The sequence below is a fragment of the Onychostoma macrolepis genome, chromosome 09, assembly GCF_012432095.1.
Source record: "Onychostoma macrolepis isolate SWU-2019 chromosome 09, ASM1243209v1, whole genome shotgun sequence".
Taxonomy (NCBI): Eukaryota; Metazoa; Chordata; class Actinopteri; order Cypriniformes; family Cyprinidae; genus Onychostoma; species Onychostoma macrolepis.
In genome coordinates, this window is record NC_081163.1 from 13,483,719 (window position 1) to 13,509,294 (window position 25,576).

General features: G+C 37.9%; 1 protein-coding gene across 3 annotated transcripts; it reads right to left on the reverse strand.

Annotated features, from left to right (window-relative positions):
- Positions 1-160: 160 nt before the first annotated feature.
- Positions 161-24,349, reverse strand: dop1b (DOP1 leucine zipper like protein B). 3 transcript variants are annotated; one of them, XM_058787287.1, is made up of 39 exons: positions 24,154-24,349; positions 20,619-20,789; positions 19,276-19,457; positions 18,735-18,905; positions 17,822-18,011; positions 17,570-17,668; positions 17,363-17,486; positions 16,944-17,053; positions 16,369-16,480; positions 16,159-16,276; positions 15,082-15,201; positions 14,887-14,995; positions 14,593-14,802; positions 13,725-14,047; positions 12,804-13,204; positions 12,615-12,685; positions 12,178-12,375; positions 11,555-11,707; positions 11,374-11,474; positions 11,077-11,267; positions 8,562-10,230; positions 8,346-8,445; positions 7,890-8,057; positions 7,657-7,782; positions 7,401-7,535; positions 7,150-7,205; positions 6,813-6,917; positions 6,443-6,509; positions 6,107-6,260; positions 5,878-5,960; positions 5,510-5,619; positions 5,171-5,320; positions 4,339-4,400; positions 4,118-4,246; positions 3,872-4,008; positions 3,729-3,781; positions 3,516-3,650; positions 1,742-1,874; positions 161-1,610 (listed from the first exon to the last, which is right to left on the reverse strand). In XM_058787287.1, exons 2-39 carry the CDS (start codon positions 20,757-20,759, stop codon positions 1,365-1,367), a joined length of 6,942 nt encoding a protein of 2,313 aa, XP_058643270.1. In that variant the 5' UTR covers positions 20,760-20,789; positions 24,154-24,349; the 3' UTR covers positions 161-1,364. The 3 variants fall into 3 exon arrangements, with proteins under 3 accessions (XP_058643270.1, XP_058643268.1, XP_058643269.1); XM_058787285.1 differs by having other exon boundaries at positions 20,619-20,793; XM_058787286.1 differs by having other exon boundaries at positions 20,619-20,793; positions 24,150-24,349.
- Between the last annotated feature and the right edge of the window lie 1,227 nt (positions 24,350-25,576).

A 25,576-nucleotide genomic window follows, 5' to 3' on the forward strand; every position in this document is an offset into this window, starting at 1 on the left:
AATGGCCACTTTTTGTGTGTAAAAATGCTGCAAAGTTGACCAAGTTATGTGAAATTCTGATGAAGTAAAAAAAACTTTAAATTCAAAATGTAAAAATGTTCAGTCTAAAATGGCCGGAGACCACCAGAGGTTTACGGACAGACAAAAAAGCCACAAACACTCTGGTTCAGGGTCATTTTATTCATATGTGCAGAAAATACGCATAAAATAATTCACATTAACATATTTTTCTTCAAGAAAAATAAATTTGACAGCATTCCAGAGAACAAACTACTAAATAACATGGAGTGAGTCTGTGGACGTCTTTACGTTTTCAGAGTGCCATGAATTCTGCTATCACTTCAGTAAAATTATCACTCTTTACTGCTGTTAATGGAACATATAAGCTTCTTATTTGAAGCTTATTTGTAGTTGCTATATTGCAAATAGCAATTAAAGAACGAGCAAAGATGTTTCATAACTAGAGCATTTATTTTTAGGCACTTCAAACAAAGGCCAAGATAGTAAACTAGCAGTAAAATTTGAGACTATGACTGTCAAATCAGATGCACTCTAAAATAAAAGCAACAACATATAAACATCCTTGAGTTCCCACAAATAATGAAAACAAACATTCCCTTGGGCACAGAAATAAAAATGTGCATTACAATTCCTTTGCTGTAAATATTAACAGAGTATTGACTAGAAAAGAAAAGAAGACATAATTAGAATAAGAACACATATTATCTTTAATTTAAAGTGAGCGGAGAAACACAGCAGAATAAAAGACATACAGAATGCAACGGAAAGCCTTACAAAGGGACACTAGACGATAAACAACTAACATTGTCAATATTTCCCAACAGATAGATGAGTTTACAGGAAAAAATAGAGGTCAGAAAGTACAGAGAAAGAAAATACTGCAAAGGGATATCAAGTCAAGAAAAGACTAATAACCCTACATATAAGTAAAAAAAAAATCAATCAATAAATGCTTTAACTGTTTGTTTTGACCATTATGGCCAATGAAACATGGCCACATAATCTTTTATTTGGCTCATTCAGAAATAAACAGTAATGGAATGTGCACAGAATGAACAGAACGCCTGCCTTAAGCCAGATTAAAATACAAATATGATATACATTCACAGCGTGTATGACTCAGAATGGTCATGACATTCTAGAGACCTTAAACAACTTGACGTGCATTGATTAAGATTATAACACGAAAATTAGCAGGGTCCTTTATACATTTCATGTAAACTATTATGCTACAAAGAACTTTCATTGCACTTTTGTCTTCAAAGAGAAATCAATTACATTTATTACAAAAGCAAATACAGAAGTTGAGCAAAACATTTTAAGATTAGTATGTGATCTATTACCTAACTGTCCAGTCCATCGAGGAACTCTCCTTCAATGATGTGCTCCAAGCGTTTCATGACCTGATCGCTGCTGTGCGGCGGGTAGTCGGCGGCATAATGCAGGAGGTGTGCGGTGGAGCCATTAAAAGAGCAGCAGAGGGTGCTGAGGAACGGCACGAGATCCACGATAGAGCAGAGGGAACGTAGTGTGAGTAGAGGAAACTCCACTCGATCTGTGCTCGACTCTCCAGCTGTTCCATTCAGCTCCTGAACACATATTCAAAATATTTACAGACTGAGAATTGGGACTAATTGTGAAAAAGCACCAAATTTACTGGTTCATTGGTGCTCTTTCACAGATACATTGAAGCATACGTTTCTGTGCATGGAGATCTTACCCCATGGCGTCGGTTTATTCCATCCAGTATCCTAACAATATGAGGTTTACACTCCTTTTCACCTTCCAGCAGAGTGTTTCCTGGTCCATCATAATGCTCGACATCTACTTCAGGAATGAAAGCCCAGCGATACCTAAAATCAAACAAATACACACATAAAGTTCAGACATTAACAGATCATGAACAGTGAATTTTATGGTGTGGAGCAGATCACAGGCCATTTTTGTTGGGTCAGGCATGAAAGGTCACCTAGAAGAGGGAACCTATTGACCTTTACTTATAGCTGTTAATGTTGGGGCAACTATGACAGTCCACTTAGGTTAAAAATGTAAAAGAGCTAACACACACACACACGTACGTTTTTGTGAATTGTGGGGACTTTCCGTAGACTTCTATTACTATTATACTGACCAAACAATATTTTCTATCCCCTAAGCCTAAACCTAAACCTACTCCTTACAGAAAACCTGTTTGCATTGTTACACTAGTTTCAGATAAACATCATTTACTATTTTTAATCATTTTTTTCCCTCGTGGAGACCCCACAATGTCAAAAATGTCAGGTTTTACTATCCTTGTGGGGAGATTTGGTCCACATAATGTAGCATAAACAAGTACACACACACACACACACACACACACACACACACACACACACACACACACACACTCACACACACACACACACACACACACACACACACACACACACACACACACACACACACACACACACACACACACACACACACTCACACACTCACACACTCACACACTCACACACACACACACTCACACACACACACACACACACACACACACACACACACACACACACACACACACACACACACACACACACACACTCACACACACACTCTCACACACACACACACACACACACACACACACACACACACACACACACACACTCACACTCACACTCACACTCACTCACACTCACACTCACACTCACACTCACACTCACACTCACACTCACACTCACACACACACACACTCACACGATTTTTGGGGATATTTTGGCAGTAAAATTAAACCATTTTCACTGTATGGAAAATAGTGGCTTTAAAAGATGTGAGGGCAAGTAAATGATGACAGAATTGTAATCTTTGAGTGAACTAACCCTTTAAGTATTACATACATTACCATTCAAAAGTTTGGGGTCAATAAGATTTTTCAATGTTTTTAAATAAGTGTCTTATGCTCACCGGAGCTACATATAAAAACAGTAATATTGTAAAATATTATTATATTTTAAAATGTATTTTTTTTCCTGTGATTCAGCAGCCATTATTACAGTTTTCAGTGTCACATAATCCTTCAGAAATCATTCTAACATGTTGATTTGGAGCTCAAGAAACATTTATTACTATTATCAATACTGAAAATAGTTGTGCTGCTTAATATTTTTGCGGAAAACAATGTATTTTAAGTTCAGGATTATCTGATGAATAGAAGCTTGGAAAGAACTGCATTTGTTTAATTTTCAAACATTTTAAAATGTATTCACTGTCATTTCAAATCAATTTAATTTATCCTGGCTGAAAAAAGTAACAATTTCTTTAAAGAAAATCGTACTGTCCCTCAACACTTTGAACAGCAATGTGGCCATTAGAAAATGTCCAACCAATGCTTCTGTTCTAAAGAAGTTTAAAATTTGACAATTCATAAAACTGTTTTCTTATTTATCACTGCTATGGCAAGAGTAAACGGTGCCAAACATGCACACACACACAGTTCACTGGACTCTCACATTTGAAACAGAGGCATGTGCTCAGGAGGGAAGGACACAGCGGTGTCCAGGAACTTGCAGGCTGACAGGTACATGTCCAGCTCTGCCTGAGGGAAGAGTAGACCATTCTTGTCATTGCCACCCCGCAATTTACTCCTGAAACAGAAAGATACATTTTTGTAAATGAAGGGCCAAAATATATACCAACAGCAGTTTTCAGAAAGGAAAACTCACTTTGAAACTTTATCATCCAGGAGTGTCTTCTCAAGGCGGTTAAAAATGCGTATCTGAAATATTAAACAAATATTCAAACTGCACCCAGAAATAACATGAAAACAACCAAAAAAAAAATACTCTTAGTGCAGCGTATTTCTTACCAGCTCAGTGACCATGATTGGCCAGAGAGAGGTGAGATGTTGTGGTGAGATCCTAAGCAGGAGAACACGGAACATGAGGAACATCTGGGCTGACACTGATGGGGTCTGTCCCACACGCAGGTTCTCTGTTAGACGCTCTAGAATATATTTGGTAAAGAAAGTGTTAACTGGACATTTTTCTGTTGTACATTAATAAAGGACATTACAAGTAACCTTAATTTGTTTTCCACACAGACTGAGTGATACCTTGTATGAGAGGCAAATAGAAGTGGTACTGGTCATTCTCTCCGCTAAAAATGGCAAAAGCCTGTCGTTTCAGTAACATAGGCTTCTGCTCAGCGCTGTTGAAGAGCTTCAAAGAACTGCTCTGCATGCCTGCACATGGTACAACATGAACGCACACAATACAAGTCAATACACTGATCATACAAAAAATAACTAATGCAAAAGAATGTACATATACTCACTCATCAAGTCTTTGAACATCGTCTTTTCATGAGTCAGAAGATGGTCTATGATGGATCTCCAACTAAAGCACAATATGTGAATTTAGTGGCTTCAACATCAAACTCTTGATTTTTTTGTTGTTTATTTGCTGCATTTATTTGGTTAAAAGTACAGTTAACACAGTAATATTGCCAAATATTAGTACAATTTTAAAAATGTGTTTTTTTTAAATAAAGTTTAAAATATTTATCCCTGTGAAGGCAAAGCTGAATTTTCAGCAGTCATTACTACAGTTTTCAGTGTCACATGTCACATGATCTTTCAGAAATTATTCTAACACACTGATTTGGTGTACAATAAACATCTCTCATTGTTATCCAAGTTGAAAACAGTTTTTGCTGCTTAATATTTTTGTGGAAACTGTGATAAACCATCATTCAAAAGTTTGGGGTATGTTAAAAAAAAAGAACGGTACAGACTACTTTTATTCAGCAAAGATGCATTATATTGAACAAAAGTGACAATAAGGACATTTATAATGTTACAAAAAAAAACCTATTTTTAACATTGATAATAATTAGAAACATTATTAATAACTGAGTACTAAATTATGTGACTGGAGTAATGGCTTCTAAAAAAATTCATTATTTAAAATTACATTTTAAAATATATTGGAGTATATATTTTTAATTGTAATAATATTTCACGATATTACTGTTTTTACTTTATCAAATAAATGCAGCCTTGGTGAGCACTGAGCATAGGCTAGGCAAATTATTTGAGCAATATTTGTCCATTTTGACATTATCAGCATGCCTCGAAAATTTAGAATGTTGTGCAAGTATATCTTACTGGCAGGAACACGAGGACTCCATTGTGAAAAACATTGGGTCCATGAAGAGTTCCAGCACCTCTTTCTTCCACGCTCGCTTAGTGTAGGCATATCCACTCAGACTGCTCAACAACTGAGCACCCGCACAGAAACTAGGCATGTTATAGGCACTGAGATAGAAATTGAGAAATGAGTATGAGATTTAAATGAAAACTGCCATATATATATATTTATACATATGGCCACTGCCAAATTAACAATGAATAGACCAAAGCTTTTAAATTAAGCACTAACTAAGCATTTTTAATCACTATCACAAGTGTATAATTTGAACTGAAGCGCATCTTTTGCATATTCACCTGTGATTTTTTAGATAGGGAAAAACGTAATACATAAGACGGGAAATAAGAGGCACGGCTTTCTCCTTCTCATCACTGCGATAGACCATGTCCAAAAGAGGAGCCAGAACCTACAAATAATTAGCACAAATGATTATCTGTTGAAATTCTTGATACCTGTCGATTTTGACAAATCACATCAGCACAAATACTGCCATGTTTACTTACATTGAATTAATACAATTATATTTTCGTATTATTTCTGCATTGCATATCATTTTTGCATTAATGACAATTAGATTTGTTTTCTTTTTTCCCCCCAATATTGCTACAAATTCCATTCAGTTATAATCTGGAGCCCTGTGTGTGCATTTCTTCTTGTCTCTTACCTCAGCAAGCAGAACCAGAGCTTGTACACTGAATACAGATGGTGCTGAAGATGACACCATAGCACTGCTCTGGCCTGCACACTCTGAGAGAAAGACAGAACAGAGTACATTTTAATACTGCCTCTATTTACAGTAGGCAATATAGCTAGGCATTATTATTATCAGATTATATCTGCAATACAGCAATAGACATTATACTGAAAGCACATGTATTTCAGTGTAGGTTTACCCTCAAACTCATTGCCATCATGGTCATCTTCATCTCCCTGAAGACAGACTTGAGGCTGTGCTTTCACTTCCAGGTTACGACTCAGCCAGCTAGTCTGCTCAAGAGACGAGCCAGCCACAGCTCCTACCGCTTCTAGTATGCGCTGGCTCACTTCCTGTTGAGAGCACAATTACTATGCAATTTAACAGGTTGGTAAAGAAATATGTTGGGTTATGTTTTTCTCCTGCTTAGCAATCCAGACAATGAGCAGTAAGACATGACTGTTTAAACTTTTAGCTTTCACTTACTATATCAACACAATATTGGTTTTGCTGTCTCTCGATGTTCCGGTCTTACCTGCAGTTCTTTAGTATCCCTCTTGTTGTCGATATTGGGAAGTCTATTTACACAGTCATTAAGGATGCTGCAACAGTAAAATAAACAAAGATTGAAGTTTGCAAAGATGTTTTACCTTTCAATAACATCTAACAATTGTTTCATGTAATTAATAAGAGATCTCTAAAAGAGTTTTCTGGCTGCTTTCTTCTTGAAATGTTGCATCAGACAACTAGGCGGTTTCATACTGGTCTATTTGCACTGGTTGTACTGGCACCAAATGGTACAGCACATGTAATGCACCAGAGGTTAATATTTAAGATCAGGGTTTGTTCAAATCTCTGACCCTAAGTATGAGAAAACATAATAGTGACCACATTATTTTATTTACCCGAGGAGCAAGAAGTGTCCAGGAGGGGCGAGATTAAGCTGGACTGATTCTCTAAGTAGACAGAGGAGAGGATTGATGTTCTCCTGAAGAGCTTGAGCGGTTAGACTGCAAAAAAGACCATACAGGACATTTCCATCAATACTGCACTAAAAACATTCACCTTGTACAAGAATATAGTCAAGGGTGGATCTTCCATTGAACAGTAAGTAGCATTAACTTTAGCCACTGGCATGAATTAGATTGCAACAGTTCACTGGACTTTGGTCATTTTAAAGTAAATGACATCATATGATAGCAAATAAGATAAGGTACAATTAAAATATGAGATTGATGTTACCTTTGAATGTAGACGTAGCTGAACTGTAGCACTGGAATGTCAACTAATGTAGTCTTCTGATAAAGAGAGTAAACATTAATAAATGATGTAATTCTACAGGTAAATGTACCATTTTGTTTTAAATTGTAAAAGCAGAGACTTTTTTCATAGGGTTAGGATATAGTATGTATAACTAGCTGTATATAAAAACAATAGATGTTTATATGGAATGTCACCATTTAGACAGTTATGTAAATGTGTGTATGTAGTACCTGGTCTCCTTTGATCTGATGGGGTTTCTTCACCACCTCTCTGATGAGCTGCAGTATGGTGTCTGTACGGAGTGTGTTTAGTGCCTTGACTAGATCCACCAAGGTCATTTGAGAATCACTAGCATCTGGTAAAATCTATGTATGCGCACACACACACACACACACACACACACACACACACACACAATTTAAAAACATAATTCCAGACGTCTACTTGATGATATGTCATTTTTGCATTCTGATATCTATTGTTCACCTTGTTTCTGGAACGTCTTTTGCGACTCTTCCTGCTACTCCATACAGCGGCCACAGAGGCCATGACCTGCACGCCAAACTGCTGAGTCAGTGGCATCAAGAACTCCAGAACCTTTTGCCTCAAGATCTACAGAGAACAAAAACACGACTGGCAGCACTAAGCGGACAACAACACAGCATCATCTTTACGTAAACTAAACTGTTGTTTTTGTTTACTTCAAGTATCAGGTATACCTTTGTGCCTTTAAAATAAACAGAGGTGGGTGAGGCTTTGCTGCCATGGGTGGAGTCACAGCCTTTGACCACACCCCAGAGTAAGGCCATGCTGCTAATCATGTGCGGAAACTCCTCCAGAATGGCATTGCTAGCATTTCGCAGGTCTGGAACATCACAGCCTGCAGTCTTACAAACAAACAAACAAAAAAAAAACATTTTTTCTTTCTTATTTAATGCCCATGGCAAGATTAGATTTGTTTGCAACTACAATAGTTAGATGTATATTAGGAAAAGGAGAGTATCTGGTTGAATTTTATGATGTGATTCATTCACACTGACAGTGATATTCCAAAAAAAATTCCCCTTCATTGTCAGTGTGAATGGAGAAAACAGCAGGCTCCCCTAGGTGAATGTCCAAGTCACCTATGCTAGGATCCACCACTATTTGCTTTAGTAGGTGCTTGTATGTCTTACTTTCTTGTGGTCTAGAAGACAGTAGTGTGTGATAGTGGTCAGTCCTTCCAGCAGTGTCAGAGGATAGTCAGGCGCTATGTTCTCCCTCTTTAAGGTACCACTAAAGAGAACAATGAAATGAAGCAAAAAGTATTTATTTACACCTTATCGCTTAACACTTCATGTACACCCACTCTCACTCTCACACAAACGCAAACAACCACACACATTACTTACTTGTGTGAAGCTTTGATTCCATCATGCTCGTGCTGTTTAACAAGCTCATCCAGGTTCCTGCAGATCTGGGCAATTATGGGTGATACGATGATGGCCAGTGATCGTCCTAAATACGGTAACACTTCACAAAGCAGAGTCACCCAGGCTGGGTGCATGGCACAGCCATACACTGGGTGCAAAGCTCGGGCTGCTGCCGAAACAAACATGCCCTGAGCGGTGATAGGCTGACTGGTTACGTAACGCACTGCTTTGATGGACTGCTGGAACATCACAGCTGTTTGCCACTCTCGAGCCAAGGCTGAAGACGGTGGTTCTGCACGTCGCTGTGGGTTGGAATTGCTTTGATCATGATCTTGTGCTTTGGTGTGTGGTGGACACACATGGTGCTCCAACACAATAAGAACCTTCAGAAGCTTCAGTAGGGCAATCTGAAGTGGGTGCTCAGCCCAGATTCCATCCCGGCCAAAGTTGATCAGGCTCTCTTCTGAGATCTCCCCTTCATCTCCTCCTTGGTCTTCTTCAGGCAATTTGTACTGTTCCGGCCGATCAGCTCTCTGGCAGATATACATGGAGGCTGAAAGCGTTAGAAGGACGTATTGTTGCACCTTGTAACCCCAAAGAAGGTTGCGCACTGCCTCCAAGCTAGCAGTTCCCTTTGCTTCCCCGATTTGAGCTTGCTGGGCCACCCTCACCAACTGGATCATCAACTCTGTCAGCACCTCCACACTTTTTACCTGGACCTCCCGATTGGCCTGGAGTTGGCGAGTGGGAACGCTAGCATAGGAGGGATAGTGAGAGCGGAGATAACGCATACACAGGCAGGTGAGTAGCTCTAGCAGGAGGGTTGGTGGAGAAGAGGGAGAAGATGGTGAATGGAGAGGAGAAGAGGCTGGCTGGGATGGGTCAGGAGTGGCTCCACTTGGTGGAGTTGAGGTCTGCAATCGGCCATAGAAGCTGCCACCATCCTGAGCCTGACGGTGCCTCTGCAGAAGGTTCTGGATGAGGTTGAGATGGGCAGTGGAGCTGCAGTCCAGAGAAGTACTGGAGAGAGCCTCTACAAATGGCCCTGCACTAGTACGGAGGATGGTGTCTAAAATAGTGAAGGCATAGAGAATTCGGCTGCTTTCATACTGCTGCTTATAGAGAAGAACATGGCGGAACAGGGAATCCACTGCCTCACGTTTCTCCCGCTGACGCTTGAGCAACCGGGACTTGGCCATGGCCTCCAACTGCCCATCATCTTCATCACTTGAGAGCGAATCCGAAACCTGTGTGCGTTCTGAATCCACCCTCTGCAGGCCGTTGGCCATACCCTCCTCCTCTACGCTACCATCATTATGGCGCTGCAAGTAAGGGGCGGAGCTTGAACTGGAGTTTTCAGTGGAGTTCTGAGTGCCACTGGTGTCTGCAGATTCGGTGTGTTCACTTTCCTCTTCTTCCTCTTCTTCTTCATCCTCTCCCTCAGTCTCTTCGCTCTCACTCCGGGACATTGTTGGGGAGTCTGGAGGCGTTAGTTCTGGATCTCGTTCCAACTCTGCCCACAGTGCTTCACGGTCTACTATGGTGATGCGCCTGACCAGGCTTTCTTCTGTTTGGCAGCCGGGAGTAATGTTGTCTCCAACAATTTTTGTGATGGATCTGTCTCTCCAGGTTAGTGCCTTTAAATTACCTAAATCACATATACAGTAGAATCAGACCCCACAGCAAGAAAAAGAATGAACTCTTGCTATTGCTTTCAGTATTGAATGCTATTTGTGCAAATGACTATATTCATTATTTTAGATATAGTGGTACATTACAGTTTACTTCATATTAGTCTCGTGCAGCCAGACCTTCAGACTGACGTCAGAAGTTTCTGGGAACCTTGGCCGCTCTGAATGGCCTAGGAATGCCCAAGAGGCCATTGGACAGACAGGTAAACCAACCAATCAATCGTTTTGTGCCGTGTCATGTTTAGGGGCGTAGAAATGTCCCAACAATAACATAATAATGGCGTGTAAAACTCTTGGACGTATTTTAAAGAGTCTATGCCATGAACTTTACATATTTCACATCGTTTTGAAAATCTAGCATTAAGTTGATCCTGATAAGCACTCACTGTCACAGTTGTAAACACAACGGCTTTCTTCTTCCATAACGGGGTTTGGCGCCAATGCCATCTTTGTTTCCAGGTGGTATGTTAAAGAACGCTATGCAAGTTTTCTGGAAATTCTGTAGAATTCAACCAATCAGATGCCTACTTCGAAAGTCCTGAAGTGTTTTTTGTGTGCCATATGCATCAGACGTTCAGCCAACAGTCCGTGGGCGTGACGTCTGAGGCTGAGACTAACTTCATATTATAATTGCCTTACAACAATTTAAATGGCTAATTACTGATTAAAATTTTTATAACATAAATCTGCTTCATTTCAATTTTTACACTGCAGACCTAAAAATTTTACTTCTAAACTCAAGCATAGGTACCACTGTATGTAGTGATCTAGTATGTGTGCATGTGTGTGTTTTGATTCCATACCAACAGAGAGATTCTGTTTGATGCTTTGTATGGGTGATCTCTGTGTTCTCGGGTCCAACAGTAAGAGCAGCACCGGTTCCAAGATACGGACCACATCACTGAGGGAGAGAGCCCGCACCAACCAGTTCTGTGCTGCGGCACTAACACTACCATCCTGATTGTTCAAACTATCTAGTACCACAAACAAAGACCTGAGAAAACAGAAAGTTAAAGTGAACACTGAGTGTATATAGCACAAAAATATGGGAGAATATTACTGAAGTAAGCAAAAGTTTAGATTAAAAATATGTATATGACTTGTCAAAGGAGCGGTTGAGAGAAGTGCTGCGATTGGTCTGGATCTCTCGTGTCAAGTGCCACAAAACCGAGAACCTGTGGAGCGCCTCCAGACACACAACCTGTCACACATACAAACACACATTTTAATAAATGTTTATGATTGTGTGTGTAGATGTATTAAATGAGGAAAATGCAGTACCTTGTCTCCACTGAGTAAACCCAAGCAGATGATGTCCTCACAGATGGATGCAGATGGAGCCAAGCAGTGAAGCCGATAGAAGAGCTCCACACAAGATACGTGATGTTCTCTACGCTCCGTGTCCAGCTGAGCCCATAAAACCTGAGATACACGCTACAAGAGAAATAAAAAGAGAATTAAAGTGAAGAAAAAAAATGTCACATTAAGGAAGTCAGATATTTAAGAAGGCAGCTAATTTTTATGTAGACGATAGGCACACAAGTGCAACTCCTATCTACTTGAATGGAGAAAGACTGAATTAAACCAGTCAATATTAAGTTTCAATAACATGCAAATTTAGCACTAAAATTGTACATGATACTATCATAAATGTTGTGTGTTTTATTCCTCAAATCACACTTGTCCAGGTAGTCCAGCTAACATACATGCACCTACACAGAATAAAAGGGCAATTGCTTCTTTTAACTAAAATGCAGGACTTCAACAAAATCATAAAAAACCATCGGGCGCATTTCCTTACCCTTGTAATGTCTCTGGAATTAGCCATTTATATATCATATTTTTTCAATTCACAACACATGAAGCTATACGAAATGCAACCTGTTACTCATAATGTGTATTACCAAGTAAAAGTCTGTGGAATCCTCCAGAGTTTTGAGAACAACTGGGTAGATGGGAGGCAGGGTGACCATTTGCAGCTGTCCGCTGAGAGGGTTTGCATCAGAGTTCTTATAACGTTGATTTTTATCCTGAATGACAAGTGCTAAAGACTGAGAGTGATTGATCAGCTCCAGCAAAGAGGAGATGGCAACATGTTGCACCTACAGACATAAAAAAAGATTTATTATGAAATGATTCAGTTTTAGCAATGCAACCATTAAAGGTAATTTTTTTTTTGTCCTATCCCAATTTACTGTGCAGGGGCAACTCTAAGTAAGCCATTTTAGGCCAACGATCCTGAATATTGAAAACAGTGCATCGCCATCAAGAAAGTCCTATAGCCTTGGAATAATGAGATGAGAATGAGATAATAGAATTTCGTTTATGGGTGAACTTGTACCTGGTAGTCTTTCATCAGGCAACACAGAGTCATCAAGGACCTCAGCCAGTCAGGAAGGGTTCCCTCGATCCCTGAGGAGAGAAACACTTAGTCTTTTGTATAAGAACATATCTGTGTGCTGTGACATGCTACATGAAAAAAAAAATAACATAGTTTAACGTAGCAGTGGAATACATTTCCTTTATTCACCTGTCTTTTTGAACATAGATGTGTGCAGGTCTTGGTTCTCTTCCTCAGTAAAATAGACGGGAAATGTTGTACATTCCAGTAGAAGCTGGCAGACCACAGTGAAGGCCTGGCGGCATGACTCCGTTATCTCCCCTTTGCTCTTTGACTGGAAATTTCCCATCCACTCCAGCTCGGCTGGTCTGTGGTCTTTACCTCCATCCCTAGAAGACCCATGAAGGGCATGGATCCTCAGTTTACTAGGGTTGAAGAACTCAGCAAGTCTGTCTTTGATTAAACCCAAGTCTCGATTGGCTTTTCGTTTCGATGGAGACCGTTTACTGCCTCTAGGAGAAGCATTAGGATCTAGCTGATTTGCTTCTTCCTGTTTCTTCTTCTCTGGATCCATGACATCTAACAAATGCCTGAGAGATGAACATGAGTGAGAGAGAGAAAAGGAAAAGGCAAATACAGTGAGCATGTATACTGCTAGTTGCAGAGCAAGAAAATAATACTATTAATATCTTTAACCAGGGAGCCAGGGCCCTCTGGGTGCCTCAACAAACTTCCATGAGGGATTATTTAAAACATTTAAAATAAAACAAATCAAGGTTTAAAAGTATAAATGCAAAACGCAATGCCAAATGTTACATTGTTGTCACATGACCTCACTATGTAGCATTTTATTTCATCCATCCAGTTATCTTAGTAAAATATTATTTTGCTCTTTTTAATCCAATTATATTATATGCAAAATCACACTTTTTGTGCATTTACCACACTGCAAATGGAAGGCCAAGTCAAGTGCATTGCATTCTGGAATATTATCCCTTGCAGTATTTTCTGGTTGAATGTGTACATTTTATCATATCTGCCATGTAATTTCAGCATTTCATGCATACCGAAAATATGCTTATTAGGCACAAACAGTATATACTGAATTACCTTGTGATCACAGATGCCAGTATGTCCTGCACACATTTGGACATGTTTTCTATAGTTCCTCCTCTTCTCCACACATCCTCTGTTTCAGGGTTCACATCAGAAGCAGCATCTGCTCCATTACGGCCTGTTAGGAGGTGCTGTTCAGATGGAGATGCGCTCAGGCCTAATCCACTGTCTTCAGAGCGCAAAGGAGGGTATGGAGCTCCACCTGGCTCCACCTCCTGTGTCTCCTGCCCATTCATACCACCCTCACTGGAGCTGTCATCATGGTTTCCATTCACCTGGTCATTTTCCTTGACTTTGGTGTTGCCTGTCATCACAATCTGTATTTGTACAAAAATAGAGCCCTTTTAAAACACACATTTCCAAACTATAATATGAATGCATTTAAACTTTAATTGTCTGATCATCAAAATTATACACTAAATGCAGTGGTAAAAATATACACTACCATTCAAAAGTTTGAGGTGAGTAAGTTTTTTTATTACTATTATTATTATTATTATTCAGTAGGATGCATTAAGTAACACTTAAGACTGTTCCTTTGTTACAAAAAATCTTTAAAATAAATGCTGTTCTTTTGAATTTTCTATTCATCACAAAAAGTATAACACTTTCCACAACAATGTTACACAGCCCAACTGTTTTCAACATTGATAATAATTAGAAATGTTCCCTGATCGTGATTTTTGAAGGCTTTGACATTATTATTTTAAAATGTAGTAATATTTCACAATATTACTGTTTTTACTTTAGTAAAATAAACGCAGGTTTGGTAATCAAAAGAGAAACATAAAAAATAAAATAAAAATCATATCAACCATCAAACTTTTGGGTGGTAGCGTACAGTAAAACTGATCAAGCTTACCTGTGTTTGCTCCAGATCTTGTGTCTGTGATTCAGCTTCCGTGTCCATATAAGCTACAGGCATCTGGATCTTACTGAGCACTTTAAAACATGCTCTCATGGCCTGAGTGAGCTCCTGTAGGCTAAGGGATGTCATGTGACTATGCAGTGATTGCAGCATGCTGCCCAACATCTGTGGCAGATATTGCGTTTGAATCTCTGCATAGAGTTCCTAACAAGAAAGCCAAGAAGTGGAATGAGACCAAATGACCAAAAATTTGTAAAACCTTTCCAAAGATGAATCACCAGATCATACCAAAGGAATAACATCCAACAGGAAGATAATGAGCGTTGAGAGCTCAGTCACTGAGGGAGGGCTACTCCAGTCTTTAGATGGATGCTTCCTGGCTGGATCACTCAGTGAGCTAAGAAACAAACATAATAATAGGCATCATCACATCATTTTATTTATGTTCATGTAATGCTATTTATTATGAGTTTATGTGTTTACCTGAGACAAATTTGGAAATGTCTTGTCATGTATTCCCAAAGATAATTGCTGGTCATAGCACTCACAAGCATATTGACGGTCTTTATGATCTCAGAGGAGTTTTTATTCTCCTTGATTTTACTGCACAGATAAGCAGACAATGAACAATCAGAAACAGCATTCATTTATGTATTAATTCTTTTTGTACATCTCTACTACCATTCAAAAGTTTTGGGTAAGTACGACTTTTGGAAAGAAGTTTCTTATGTACACCAAGGCTGCATTTACTTGATCAAAAAATACCATATAAACAGTAATATTGTAAAATATTGTTACAATTTAAAACAACTGTTTTCTGTTTTAATTTCAATGTTTCTATTCAATAAATTAGTTGTGCTGCTTAATATATTTGTGGAAACTGTGATACAGTTTTTGCAGGTTTCAGTGTCAACATGCTGCCACTTTTGATCAATTTAATGCATCTTTTGTAAATAAAAGTATTAATTTCTTTAAGAAAAAAAAAATCTTACTGACTCCAAACTTCTGAACAGTAGTGTATATTCACTCACAGCAAATTTAAAATATATATTTATTAGTACGTAGGGCTCAAAGGGGGTTTAGATCTGATTGGCCAATTGCAGCATTTCGCAGCCAGATATTTTTCTATAACAAACCATTAAACTGGATGTATGACGTTATCCCTGACAACCAGTTTTGAACACTGTGATAGTTTGAGATGTTTCTTAGCACTCTGCAACCACATATTAACAAAGCTCAAATCAATTTAATGTCCATTTATTTGGACATGCAATACGTGGTATAATGTACAATCAGGCAGTTATTACTGTAAACTAAACCCCTTTAGAATGATAAAAGGCTGATCACCATGTCAGCTTAACTTGGGACATTATCCCTCACTTATTTACTCACTTAAAGCAGGTTTTTACTTCAATTTTGAACCCTTGTGTAGTATTAGATCTGGACCGTGACATTAATTGTGTTCTCTGGTAATCAAAACCATGAAACTGGTGTTGCTTATATAATTCTCTACTAGTTAAGCTACGGGAAAAAAATGAGCATTGATTCCTTCCCTCTGACCTATTGAGTTGGCTGCCACTGAGGCTGGAGTTGAGATTGTCCTCTCCCAACATCACTTTACAGTAGCTGTAAAAAGCTCTGACCACCTCTAGCAACACATCAGACAACACCAATGGTCCTGTGTGTGGGAGAATGCAAAGATATAAATAATTATGTAAAACAGATCCAAAGTAAAGCTTTTTACAATTTGAACCATGTGGGTGTCTTTACCTATTTCAGATTTGTCCAGCAGGCTAATGATGATGCGAAACGGTCTGAGATACTCTATTAGATTGTCTGGGTTGGCCTCTATATCTTTCTGCTTCAGAATATTCACCACAGCCTATGAACAAAATGTCAAATATGAGTTGTGTTCACCATGCATGTACAGAATGCAAACACTGACATATAGGGAATGTGTAATGTGAGCTGCAGTTCAGTCACACTTTAGTATAGTGACCAATTCTCACTTTTAACTAGTTGCTTATTAGCACACCTATTATTAACATATTGGCTGTTTATAAGTACTCATAAAGCACATATTAATGTGCATGACCATATTCTAAGTATCTAATCCTACCCAATACCTAAATTTAACAACTACCTTACTAACTATTAATAAGCAGCAAATTAGGAGTTTATTGAGACAAAAGTCAAAGTTAATGGTTTGTTAATAGCGAGAATTGAACCTTAAAATTAAGTATGACCCTGCAATTCTTATTGAAAAACTCTACTTAATACATTGACTAAGCTGTTATGTAATGTAACTGGAGTTCAGTCGAGTGAGTGTGTGTTATCTTTTATACCTGCACCAGTAATTCTCTGGAGTGTGTACTGAAGTAGAACGCAGTGTATTCCTCCACGGTGTTAAAGCGACTGGAGTCTGCAGCCACCATTCCTCCTTTGATGTCTAAGCCTGACAATACACACATATAGAAATACTAAGACGTTACACACACATTATAAGATTTAAAAAAAACAAAAACAAAATGATTGTTCATCTAAAATCAAACCCTTAAAAAATTAGATCATTAGCAGAACTTCATTAGCAGATCATTAGCAGCCAAAAACTGCCATAAAACTTCAGTTTATCTTCTGTAGAATCACTCATTCAATACTTTTCAATTTTGAGCCTAACTATTCTTTTAATAGATAAATGGCATTTATTTTATTAAACAGTATTTCTGTGGTATCGTGTAAGTTTCTGGAAATTTGTCAGCGGTACCGAGCATCCATGCATAGAGGCGTCGATTCAGAGACATATCTCTCCTGAGCAGGGTGAGAGAGGCAGCAGACACCACACTGATCGTCTCGTCTTGATTTAGTGGAATGGCACATTCCTCAGGATCCTACAGATAGGATTAGTTTAATAATATGTTTATGGGCGATGAATGGTTATACAAATGTAGATGGAATTGAAGAAAGAAAGAACCTGGCAGGTAGTGAAGGGGAAGAAGTAGAGAAGGATTTCCAGCATGTTTCTCTGGACCAGAACATTAGAGTCTTGTAAGGCAAGACAAACAGCTTTCACCTGGAGCAGAGAGATGGGGAGGTGTACATTTCAGTTACGCAACTCCTTCACAACAACAGACCTTAGTCAGAGTTAGACACCATGTGTAATTTGAACCAAACGACTAGCTGTGAGGAAAAAAAGTACAGTCTGTAAAGTAGAGTACACGCTCACCACTAGTCTGTGGTTTGTCCCAAGCATATACTTCTGTTCTCGAGCAGTGACCGAGTGGTCAAAGTGTGCGACGATGAAGAGGGAGGCTGGGAGCCGTACCAGAGGACATATGAGCACTGAACCCCACAGCGCCCCATAAAACACAGACTGACCCACCAACACTGACAACTTCACAAGCAACGCATCCGTCCTGAGACAGGAAGAAAGACAGTTATGAACAATAATAAGTGCTGTAATGATAACGCAGCATTTTCTTAAAGGGATAGTTCACCCAAAATTTTTTATTCAGTCATCATTTAGTCACCCTCATGCCATATTTTTGTCTTCAAAATATCTTTTGTGTTCAACAGATGAAAGAAACTCATACAGGTTTGGAACAACATGAGGGTGAGCAAGTAACAACAGAATCTATCCCAGTAACATTGTTTAAATAATATGGGGTTTTTAACATTTTCAATACTTTCAAACAGTAGCTTATAACATTAGTCAATGTTTAGTCCATGTTTTTCTGACCTTCCACATTGGCAACCATCCACCATATTCTCTGAAAAACTTTATGTCTTGACTAATCTAAGTCTATGAAAGTGCTTAGATATCCCATGTGCTAGTTCATTTTAAAAGAATGTATTCAAAAATATTTTAAAATATTGTTGCTGGGCCACTTACAACAGTGACACAAGAACTTGTATTTTAAGATCAATAAGGATGCATACTTTTGCTCCAAGTTAATCAATGTAATCTCACTTAACATTAAATTGGTTACGGATTAATTAAGGCACAGTTGTAATGAAAGTGACAAAGTAGTTCAGGGTACAATAGTGAGTATGTTGTAGAAATATTAATAAAGTTTAGGATGAAATCTCTGGAGTGTCACCATGAGAATCATTTATTGATGTCTGGTGTTAAGTTGCACCTCTCATAGACCTCCGCGCCCTCTTCCAGTCCTGGCAGTAGGCCCATGATAAAGGCCTGCAGGCTGGGTAACAGTGCCCTCTGAAGGGGCAGGAAGTACCGCTCATACAGCGTCAACAGTACCGGCTTCACCGACATCGCTGCGTGACCCAACAATGGGAACAGTCCTGAGCTGTGTACACATGAACACAAATACCACTATAACTGCCTTTGAAAGTGAATCTCACAAAATCTGTTAACAAAATGGGGTTATATTTTAAATACTTAAAAATTGCAAATGTGTGTATGCCTGTTTTGTATGAGTATCAAAAAAGATACTATTAATTCACTTAAAAATACATAAAATACATTTAAAATATATTAATACAATTATGGAAAATATAATTAAAAACATTAATTTGTGCTGATATTAAGTGCTGATAAGTTATTATTTTCTTCATTATAAAATGAAAATGTAATTTTCTTTTTTCTTTTTTTTGGGGTGAAATATGACCTTCACATTTCTATGTAGGATTCACCCAGTGTTTATCATTGACACTAACCTGTATATGAAGAGATCCTTGGCTAGCCATTTTGTGCCAATGATTTTGAAAATGACCTCATAGGTCTCAAGTGCTTTGAGATGGACGCCGCTGGGCAGGGCAGGATGCAAACATTGAGCGAGACGCTTCCCGATGATCAGCCGTCGCGGTAACAGTGAGTATTTTAGATTACTCTGGAGAGCCTGAGAAACACAAAGAATGGAAGAGCAGAGCAGGATGGATGGTGTAAATGACTGCAAAATTATACTGACTGGTCAAAGTTTTTTTATAGGTATCTATATAAATCTAAAAAAATCTTACCGACTTGAACGGTAGAGTTTATAAAAAATGGTTGAAAATGATTATACATACATACACAAACTATACCACTAACACAAGGCTAATTGAAGATTGATTACATCAGTAAAAAATCATGAAAGCTAGTATTTACACAGTCTGTTATTAACTGTGTTATCATCTAAGTTACTAGCTATCCACACTTCAAATATCTCACTCAGCAACCACATTTGCTGAACAGGTTTCAAACAAACTACCAACAAGATCTCAGAGGAGGAACTAGGCTTAGTTTGTTATTGCACAGCTCTTGAAACGTTTTACAAGACATACCATCAATAATGTCACCTGATATACAAAGTGAACATACGTAGAGTGTGTTAAAAAGGAGACTGTTGATTATAGCATGTTAGATGTCAAATATCTGAAATAAGTACTCAAAACCTAATCAATATCACGCAAATCCATGTTGTTTTGTAACTCGCATAATATCCGGAAAGTCCCATTGAGCAAACAAGAAAATCACATGCCAAGTAAAGGACAGGGAGAGAAATTTAAATAAGACAACAGTTTTTTTCACATCTGCACATAAACATGGAAAAAACTCAGAGGAAGGTTGAGAAGAAATGTATTCGTCTAATCTTAAGGACAGTTTACACATGTCCTGTTCAACTTATTCAAATCAGCTGCACTTTGAACATGGGTGATGTGTTTGAGGTCAAGCAGTAATGTTATTCCCAACGCCTTTATTCAACAGGACTGAAGATCATAAAGGAAAGCCTCTCACTTCTCTAAAAAAAAAAACGAACTTAAACTGAAATGTAAACTTCTACTTGCAGACGGAAGTAAAACAAAAGTGTGCCTTTTTAACTTCTAAAAGACTTCTCTACTAGTTTAATGTGAAACTATAGGTAAGAAATGTATAAATTGATCAGTCTCTGCTGAGCTTTTTGAGTTTTTTTAAAACAGGATTTTTTTTTTTTTTTTTTTTTAAAGTTGCTCATATTGACTCTGAACAACTGAAGCAAATGCTAACCTAAGTGTATTGATTTGTTTTCTCCAGACTTTACCTTGTTGAGTTTTCCTAGTGAGGAGATGAGATCGGCCCATTCACTAGATGACTCAAAGTTCCGCAGCGCCTTCTCAATGACAGCTGCGTAACTGCGATAACGGTAGTCATTCTGAAGCTCGGCTTCCTCAGGATCCATCATGCCTCAGTCACGTCCCAGCATGCTTAGCATCTGTCTATGAAACAAAACAGACCAATCAGGAGAAATCCTGCATCACAACTCATGATTGCACAAAGAAACAAATGCATCATAAAGTAGGGTGAAATCCTGCTAATAACAAACGACTTTTTAAACAGAAATGTACAAAGGGTCAATAGCTACAGTGGTGCATACTAAGGCAAGTATGAGTTTGAACAAACTACTAACCTTAAGTATTTTAACTGTGTGCTGCACACATGAATTATACTTCAAATCATATGTGGCTTATTAAGGAGAGGTGTGCTATCACTTTTCTAAGCAATCAGGCTTATGATTTTTACCTCATGCCCAATACATGGGTGAAAAAGATTCAATACAGTAAATGGAAAGAGAGAACCGAGACATATTTAGTTCCTAGAAATCACAGGGTAAGGAGAGTAAGCAACCCTAGCAACTCCTTTAAACAATTTTCCAGATTTTGTGCTGAAGTTGAACCAAACCTACAAGCAAGAAGAGAGCAGCTTTTCATTGTGACATGATGGTGTACTATTTAAATGATGCTGAACAAAATTATGCCACAATAAATGGACAATTCTGTGTAAACCAAGTGCAACTATAACATGAGACTATGGCAAGAGTATATTGTTGTAAACACATGTCTGAAACAATTTATACTGCTGTTTAAATGTTTGGGGTAGGTATGCCTCTGATGTTCACCAAGACAACATTTATTTGACTAAAAATATAGTAAGAACAGAAATTGTGAACAATTTAAAATGACAGTTTCCATGATTTTATGTTTTTAAATGTGATTTATTCCTGTGATGGCAAAGCTGAATTTTCAGTAACCATTACTGCAGACTTCAGTGTCACATGATCCTTCAGAAATCATACTAAATATGTTGATATGCTGCTCAATACACATTTCTTGTTATTACTAGAGTTAAAAACAGTTGTGCTGATTTTTGAGGAAAGTTTTTTTTCTTTTTCTGAATTTTTAAATTAATGTAAAGTGCAAAAGAACCTCAAACGGTAGAGTAAATGTCACTTATAATCTTCCATTTCCAGTTCTCAATTTCTCAGTTTAAAAAAACAACAAAAAACTCTTAAATGGTAGTGTACACATTTCAGGGGTGTTTTCTCTCACTGTCTCCTGAAAAAAAACTGGATGATGATAAATGACAGCATAAAAATAAATCAAAACAAGTAGCATATAATCCACTCATTTTTCTAAAATAATACTGTCCAACAGAGACATCAGCGGATTACAGAGGGACACAGCGTCTCTTTTGCCTCCCTCGAGCTCATTGTTCTCACAGAGGTTGATATGAATGCAGGAGATAACAGCAAAATACAGGCAACAAATCACATGAGAGGAGTCAGTGCATCCATAGCACTATGATTGGCTGATTACACTGTCAATGTAATCATATTCACAAATCTGCAAATCAGCCTCAATGAGTCAAAGAGGTGGAAATGAATGGATTCATTGCAGAGCAATGTCTCTGAACATAACCAATATCAGTCAAATAACTTATTGACATAATAATTGCAGAAAATGCATCTGCATTATTCTGTGTTGGCCAGGTCATAAACAGACATTACAAAAATAAATACACACCAAAAACAACAGACAGTTTACGACAGATTATGGTCTCTGATTAGATATGGTGACATCTGTTAGCTCTCCGGTGATAAAAGCCCTGAGAACACACACATACACACATGCAAACACACACTGTGACACTTACATCTGTTCAATCTGATGCTGTGAGCATCAAATGGGCATCTAGAGATTTACAGAGGATTTTACAGAGAGAAGCAAGCCCCAAAACACGTGCCTGTTGAACATAAACCCAACCAAACAATCTGATTCATGTCTACTAGTACTCTTAATACTACCTGTTCAGCTTTCCACCCAGAAATGTACAACTCCCATGATGGCTATAGACTCATTATAGTCCAACCAGTAAGCTGCTGAATATCAAGTACTAATTTCAGTTCCTGCACTTCATTCACACATAAAAGAGATTCTGTGTATGGCAGGGGGAGGCACAAAGCCAATATAGCAAACACAAACACAAACACTCACTCAATTATCCTGGCTTATGCTCTTAATATCATCAGCAGCTTACGGTCATTATAACAGCAGCTCATTAAAAAGGCTGCAAGGAAGCAACAACAAGCCTTTAAAATGATGATGGATGTTATTTATGTCTTTCAGAAAATAAGGTACAAAAGTTGTCAGTGAGGCGGTTCCTTTTCAAAAGGTAAATCTTTGTACCTAAAGGGTGCTTACTGGTACCTTAAAGATAACATATTAGTACCTCAAAGGTATAAAAGTGTACCTTTTGAAAAGGTAGTGCCCTAGTGACAGATACCTTTTTTTTCTGAGAGTGTACAGCGTTATTATACACACCGATACATTTTTTCAGGATTCTTTGATGAATAGAACGTCCAAAAGAACAGTGTATATTTGCAATAGAAATCTTTTGTAACATTATACATGTCTTTACTGATACTTGTAAACAACTGAATGTGTTTTTTGCAGAATAAATGTATAAGCTTAATTCAGATTAATAAAAGTACTTCTTTAAAAAAAAAAAAAAAAATGTTATTGTAAATGCCATGTATAATCGCCCATTTACAGTACTCAATTCATGCACCGCATATTGTGAACAATCTCCACCTTCTAAAGCAAGGAGACAGGATTGATTTGTCAGCCACCCTACAAAGCATATACACAACCAGCTCTCCCAAGGCCATGTATTTATGGTACAGATTGCACAGAATGATATTGGTCTATTGATCTTGTCATTAATCATGCTCCTCTTAGAAGCATACCAGTGAAAACAGTGCACTGGGACACAGAGAAATGTACAGCAAATGGATATGCATGTGCATGTGATAAATATGTAGGCCTTAATTTCAGCAGTTATAAAGGAGGGGTTTTGCTAAACTCCTTTCATTTGAGCAACAGTTTCATTCAAGCAACAGTCAAGCAACACAACATACAGAGACCAGTTATGTAACTCAAATCTGTCCTTGTTGCGATCCAGTGGCTTCATGGCTCCACACAGAACATCATATCCAATATGCATATTCAAAGAGTATTAAACCCTCATTCTTTGACCTTTAATCACTGCACATTTTCTATAGATGTGGAATGGAAAACGTGGCATTATGCTGGATGGTTGAATGCATTTAAATTAAATTAAACTAAAGAAGTACACATTTTTTAACAAAACCTGTTTCACCTACTATCTTCTTTTTGAACTTCAGCCTTGATTACAGAAATATTATTAATATAACATTTACAATAAACTACCCATTCAAATTTCATGACATTCATTACAACATGTCAGATGTTATTGCGAGAACTGAATGACTCACTCACTGCAGCAAAACAGGATGGTCGATAGATCACAGGGTCTCGTGCAAAATAACCTTACGATTTTAGATAAATCGACAGTTTAAAAACAATAAAAGGCGAACGCAAGAGAGGGCAGACACGACATATTAATATTCAAAGCTGTAGCCAGCAAGAATTGAATCGCTCAGCTGATTTCCACCAAACAGTTCATTTGTGTACACTTCCTGATGGGCGGAGGGGGACGAACCATGCGGCGATGACACGGGGGTGTGGCGGTGACATACAGTATTATACGCTTTTATTTCATGAATAAATTATATTGAGTTCGTTTAAATAAGACAAGTTGTTTGTACTAATATTGTACCTGGTATCCGTTTTAGTGCTGGGCGAAAACACGGTATTTATTAGATAGCTACATTCTTTGCCAGCTTCACCCCATTCGTTGGTATCTTCCAGGATGTTTACTTTTCTTGCACCAAGCTGTCACATTTTTAAGCGGCTGACCATCAGTGCGTTAGTGATAACAACGCATGACAGATTATGAAGCATATAGTTTACCAAGGCCTCGTTGCACCATAAATGACGTATAATATGAGAAGTAGCAGAATGAACATCAACTGAAAACATGTATAGATGAACAATAAAAAAATATAACGATAATTCACAATATTACTGTTTTTAATCTATTACTATTTTTAATCAAATAAATGGCACTGTATTGAGCATGCACGTTTTCTTAACATTAAATAGCTAGTAGGCTATATTTTTAATCAAATGCAGCTTTAGTGAGCATAACATTTTTTTTAATAACATTAAATAGTATAGTAGGCTATATGAGAAAATGCATTAATGTGTATAACACAAGTTGACCCAGTGAGATAATCTACAGAAACAACCATAAGATATGTTTGCTGTTTTCTGCAGATCCACAGCAAACACTGGTCTTAATTTGAGTTATAAATTAAGCTCTCAGTAACAAAACAGTTTTGCTCCTGAAAAATGACTATCCAGATACTGAAAAGTATAGCTCAATAGGTGGCCCTTTATTTTTATGTGGTTATGCAAAGCAGATCTTATCCTGTGCACTGTTTGAGTTCTAAAGTATTTGAAGATAACACAGAAAGTTTTTCCACTCGTTCTCTGGGGTTAAAACATGTTAGACATGACATGAATATTGAACATCTGAACAACAAGGACAGAAATAAAAAGCTCATCTGAATGATTACCACTTGAGTACACTGATAAAAATTCCATGTACAAATTTTGAGTTTCTGGCGCCCTCTTGTGTTTATCGTAATATAAAAATACAGGAACATCTCAATAAATTAGAATGTCGTGGAAAAGTTCATTTATTTCAGTAATTCAACTCAAATTGTGAAACTCGTGTATTAAATAAATTCAATGCACACAGACTGAAGTAGTTTAAGTCTTTGGTTCTTTTAATTGT